The sequence below is a fragment of the Sinocyclocheilus rhinocerous genome, unplaced genomic scaffold (assembly GCF_001515625.1).
Source record: "Sinocyclocheilus rhinocerous isolate Xijiao unplaced genomic scaffold, SAMN03320098_v1.1 scaffold1300, whole genome shotgun sequence".
Lineage (NCBI taxonomy): Eukaryota > Metazoa > Chordata > Actinopteri > Cypriniformes > Cyprinidae > Sinocyclocheilus > Sinocyclocheilus rhinocerous.
Genome location: NW_015666578.1, coordinates 301,330 through 307,422, shown reverse-complemented (window position 1 = coordinate 307,422; position 6,093 = coordinate 301,330). Strand labels below are relative to the sequence as shown.

General features: G+C 38.7%; 1 protein-coding gene across 1 annotated transcript in view; it reads left to right on the top strand.

Annotated features, from left to right (window-relative positions):
* The window catches only part of phactr4a (phosphatase and actin regulator 4a), a 33,744-nt gene that overhangs the window by 18,347 nt on the left and 9,304 nt on the right, over window positions 1-6,093 (top strand). Inside the window, exons 6-7 of the mRNA XM_016544359.1 lie at window positions 2,689-2,820; window positions 5,824-6,039. Coding sequence (XP_016399845.1) covers window positions 2,689-2,820; window positions 5,824-6,039 — 348 coding nt within the window. The remainder of the gene's footprint in view (window positions 1-2,688; window positions 2,821-5,823; window positions 6,040-6,093) is intronic.

Genomic DNA, 6,093 nt, shown 5'->3' with positions numbered 1-6,093 from the left:
ATTTTACTAGTGATACATCCATCATTCATTCATGACAGAGACATACATGATTTAGCTTGGACAATACCAGACTTAATTCAGAGTTATGCTTACAGCTATTTTGTTTATATACAAATTTTCTATCGAAATAAAAACATTGGTAACACTTTACATTAAGGTTCAATTTGTTAACATTATTCAATGTCTTAGATATCATAAACAATACATTAAACTAAATAATAGACTACTAGATTAATGTTAATTTATAAGTATATTATTGTTCTGAAATTCATGTTAAAACTATTATCTTGTAAATTCACATCCTAGTTTAACTTATCAGGACTTTTGATTATCAGCACAAAGTCTGGTGCACACTTTTGCTGTCTTAGGGAATATTACAGTATTAAGGCTTAGTTTATTATTCAATTTCTTACACATAATTAATGAAGAAACTTCTGTGGCATTGAGCAAAGAATATACTGACAGGTGTCAACATTGAGGGGCAGTGTAATGGATTAAGTTCAACGACACAATATCCTATTGTCAGTTTCATCTACTTCTTTACTTTCTGTATTTTTTATTTATGGCCTTTGTGTGTTTGTAATGTATAGGACAGTGAAGAGAAACAGGAAGGTAGAGGAAAAGTGAGGGAAAATGCTTTGTGCCACGGGGGCATTGCAGCTGTACGTTATAAGCACTTTTTTTCCTAATTATTCCCACATCAAAATCAGGTTGGTTAATAATAGATGAAGGCCTGTGTGTTAAATTAATCAGGTGTGTTAGTGTCTGCTGCTCCCTCCCTCCGAAGCCCAGAAACAGATGAGCATTCCAGTGAGATGGACAGGCTCAGACATGTCTCTGTGCTGTTTGTTCTGCTGTGCTGGCACACTGTTCACCGAGCAGCTTCATATCTCACACACCTGTCTCTGAGTGCTGCAGCGGCCCCGGGGTCAGCCACTTCTGAGGTAATACACACAGCTACACTGAGACATGTTTGTTGTCTGACAGGTTTTGAATGTACTGTACAGTACACAACAAATCAGGGATGGAATAAAAGTAAGTGTGTGTGTGTGTTTAATGTTCCTGTTGAATTAAGTGTGTCTGTTTGTCCTGCATAGCAGCTGGTGCTCTGTCTGCTCACAGACATGAGAACTCCCTGTACTTTTGTTCTCAGCTTTTTTTGTTATTAGTACAATAGAGACCGCCCACTTTTTCAGCCACCTGGGTTCTGGATGTATTTTTCCCTTTCATTTTCTCCATAGACATTTTAGAAAATCCTTCAGTCAGAATTCTAAGCCATGAACCAAATCATGGATGAAAGTAACCACCCTTATATTATGTTTAAATGTTTGATTGGCTGAATCAGTGAGTTCAGCCATAATTTGCTGCATTAATATGCAGCTAATTTTCTATCGGTTGTTCCAGTAGATTTTGTGGACTGAATTAAACTAGAAGAGAGCTCACGCTGATGGTTTAAAGTGTCACTGAGGAAAGTTAACTTTAGACATGCCGTGGCCCAGTGGCATGAGAGGCAGGCAGCAGCTGCCCAAGTGTCAGAAATACAGCACACACATCCCTGTTCAACGGGATCCATTTATAGGCGCCCCTAGTCCAGATACCAGGACCATTTCAGTTGTATTTCTTAAACAGTTGAGAGGCTGACATAATGAAAAATATTAAAACTGGATGAGGCCATTGACTTTACTGATGTGTATTCTTAGATTTGCCTTATCTTTTTCTTTTTTTGGTGAGGCTGGTTTGGTTAAATACAGTCGATTTGAATTGAAGTGTCAGTTGAAGTGTTTCCCACAAACTGGTTTATACTGGCTTTGTTGTTGGAAGTTTTGCTTACATTTTTCACTTGTATTTAAGATATATCATTTTCTCAATTCATTTCAGCTCAATTTACTTTAAATGCTTTAAATTTGTTTTGTAGATTTGACTTTACCACAATTGAAGTCGCCACTAGCTTATAGCTGAAGTGTGTCTTTCTGGACTACTGATAAAACCAAACGAGTCGCAAATAATCATATGCATTCTACTGCCTTTCATCATACTTTTGCTATTGGTTGAGTCAGAAGATGACATGTTGGGATGCTCTTACTGATAGTTTTAACTTACTTATAGCTTACCGTCCCTAAAAAATTCTGTCATCAATTACTCACCCTCATGTCGTTCAAAACCCATAAGACAAATGAAGACATTTGTAATGAAACTTGAACATTTTCCGTTCCTCTATTTAAAGTGATTCCACCAAAACTTTGACATTTCAAAAATTTCATAAGATCACTGTAAAAAAAATCAAAATGAATCAAGCAGTTTAATCCAAGTCTTCTAAATATAAACAATTATTTTATATGATAAACCGATTTAATTTAAGCATTTATTTGCATATAAACATTGCTGCAAGAGCAAACCTCATTGGTTTTCACACATCAAACCTTTGAGCTTCCATTTACCATATTTGACGAGCTCTATGTATGTGCGTTGATCACTGTTTATAGGTGAGGAAAAGCCTAAATTACATCTGTTCACCATATAAAGTAATCATATCTTCAGAGGACAGATTTTTCATTTCTGGCTGAACTATCCCTTTAAGGGCTTGGAGGTTTTAATAGGTGTCACCTTTTGAACTGGACCAGTGTCCAACAGTACGTGTGATTGTTGTTCGAGATGCTAAAAACACATTTCCCTTCGTCCACCCCAAAGCTTCAACGTTACAAAGACATTACAAAGCTCCGCCTCCTCAGTACTGGACGAGCTGGAGACGGCAGGCAGAGTCTGGAGTCTATCTCTCCCTGCCCACCTACCTCAGCCACAGGGGCGCTCAGCTCTGCCCAGGTAGCCCTGGTGCCGTCCCGTCCCACACCATCTGGCATGCATGTCCTAATGCTCTAATAACCTCACAGAGTCATGCTTGTTTTCACACCCATACTCAAGATCTCCATGATCCTGCTCAAAATCACTGCAATTACTGAGAACTAATGAATGGAGTAGAGTTCATCCTATTCAAAGGATATGAAAATTACATGTAACCACGATTGAAGATTAACAGAATAACCAGTAAAGAAGATACAATTCAGAATCAATCTGGTTGACATCTGAAAATGTACCTGTATACTAACACCCTCTTGCAGAATTTAAAAATTGACTGAGTGTCACTGAACAGCAAGTACTGAGTGGCAGTGTCCACTGTCTAGAGGATTCTCCCCTCAATGACACCTAGATATGTCGTGGCCCAGTGGCATGAGAGGCAGGCAGCAGCTGCCCAAGTGTCAGAAATACAGCACACACATCCCTGTTCAACGGGATCCATTTATAGGCGCCCCTAGTCCAGATACCAGGACCATTTCAGTTGTATTTCTTAAACAGTTGAGAGGCTGACATAATGAAAAATATTAAAACTGGATGAGGCCATTGACTTTACTGATGTGTATTCTTAGATTTGCCTTATCTTTTTCTTTTTTTGGTGAGGCTGGTTTGGTTAAATACAGTCGATTTGAATTGAAGTGTCAATTGAAGTGTTTCCCACAAACTGGTTTATACTGGCTTTGTTGTTGGAAGTTTTGCTTACATTTTTCACTTGTATTTAAGATATATCATTTTCTCAATTCATTTCAGCTCAATTTACTTTAAATGCTTTAAATTTGTTTTGTAGATTTGACTTTACCACAATTGAAGTCGCCACTAGCTTATAGCTGAAGTGTGTCTTTCTGGACTACTGATAAAACCAAACGAGTCGCAAATAATCATATGCATTCTACTGCCTTTCATCATACTTTTGCTATTGGTTGAGTCAGAAGATGACATGTTGGGATGCTCTTACTGATAGTTTTAACTTACTTATAGCTTACCGTCCCTAAAAAATTCTGTCATCAATTACTCACCCTCATGTCGTTCAAAACCCATAAGACAAATGAAGACATTTGTAATGAAACTTGAACATTTTCCGTTCCTCTATTTAAAGTGATTCCACCAAAACTTTGACATTTCAAAAATTTCATAAGATCACTGTAAAAAAAATCAAAATGAATCAAGCAGTTTAATCCAAGTCTTCTAAATATAAACAATTATTTTATATGATAAACCGATTTAATTTAAGCATTTATTTGCATATAAACATTGCTGCAAGAGCAAACCTCATTGGTTTTCACACATCAAACCTTTGAGCTTCCATTTACCATATTTGACGAGCTCTATGTATGTGCGTTGATCACTGTTTATAGGTGAGGAAAAGCCTAAATTACATCTGTTCACCATATAAAGTAATCATATCTTCAGAGGACAGATTTTTCATTTCTGGCTGAACTATCCCTTTAAGGGCTTGGAGGTTTTAATAGGTGTCACCTTTTGAACTGGACCAGTGTCCAACAGTACGTGTGATTGTTGTTCGAGATGCTAAAAACACATTTCCCTTCGTCCACCCCAAAGCTTCAACGTTACAAAGACATTACAAAGCTCCGCCTCCTCAGTACTGGACGAGCTGGAGACGGCAGGCAGAGTCTGGAGTCTATCTCTCCCTGCCCACCTACCTCAGCCACAGGGGCGCTCAGCTCTGCCCAGGTAGCCCTGGTGCCGTCCCGTCCCACACCATCTGGCATGCATGTCCTAATGCTCTAATAACCTCACAGAGTCATGCTTGTTTTCACACCCATACTCAAGATCTCCATGATCCTGCTCAAAATCACTGCAATTACTGAGAACTAATGAATGGAGTAGAGTTCATCCTATTCAAAGGATATGAAAATTACATGTAACCACGATTGAAGATTAACAGAATAACCAGTAAAGAAGATACAATTCAGAATCAATCTGGTTGACATCTGAAAATGTACCTGTATACTAACACCCTCTTGCAGAATTTAAAAATTGACTGAGTGTCACTGAACAGCAAGTACTGAGTGGCAGTGTCCACTGTCTAGAGGATTTTTAGAGGTTTCAATATAGACCTGGCCTGCATGTAAGGTGAAGATTTTTGACATTTAGCCCAGAAACATACTTTACGCAAGTGCACAAATCCAGACATGAATGCTTGGCCGACACGTTGCAAGTGCATACTTAACCTGCACTGTCACAGTACCAAAGATAGGAGTTATTTTCTTCACGTCTGTGTATTAACGTGGCATTAAGAAACGAAGTAGGGTTGATTTAGATGTCATGTTCATTTTAACTAACTTGCTAACTTGATTCAATTCTAACCGTTGCTCTGCCATGACAGTAGTTGGCCTGATTTTTGAAGAAAGGCCTTTAAGGCCCGTTCACACCAAAAACTATAACAAATGACAACTGTATTAGTGTCCACACCAATGGACGTTTATTATGTTCTGATTACTATAAACACACACTGCAGTTTTGTTGTTTGCTGCTTTAAATGCTTTTGCTCTTTAAAGTCGTGAGTTCTGATTAACTGTCTGTTTTAATTGTGCATCTGTGAAAAAAATTCTGAAAGTGATTCAGACGATATTGTTGCTCTGTGCCATTGTTATAGTTGTGATGTGGACTTCCCAATTATTAACAATTATTAAAACTTCATAGTTATCGTTACATTTATCGTCCTTGGTGTGAACAGGTCTCAGCCAAAGGATTTGCGTTCATAAACTTGCATAGAGTGGTATGTTTTAGACCTTAATATTAAAACACTTATCTTTAGAATATTATCTGTAGAATCTATTATCTTAGAATATTAAATCCCTCCTCATCTTGTACTAATACCATATGATTAATTCCATGGCATGCAAATCATTGTTCTTTCATACCGACTAATTTGTTGTTGCCACATGTGCTTTAACCCTCATTTCTTGTGAAGTTTATTTTGATTGCATTTATTTATTTATTTTTCTACAGTGGATCCCTCTCAAGTCCAGGTCCCAGTCAAGCGATCTCCTCCCATTCCTCCAAAGAGGATGACTCCTGTGACCAAACACCACTCAGATGACTCTTCGGCCAATCAGCCTGAGCCTCCGTCCCCAGGCCCCATCTCCGTCCCAGTCCCAGCCCCTGCTTCTGCCCCGCCCCCTGCCCAATCAGATGACAGCAGAAACTCAAACTCCGAAGCGCTCTCTCCTCCTCCAACCCATATCCCGCCAACCCCTCCTCGCGCCCACCCACCCCCTG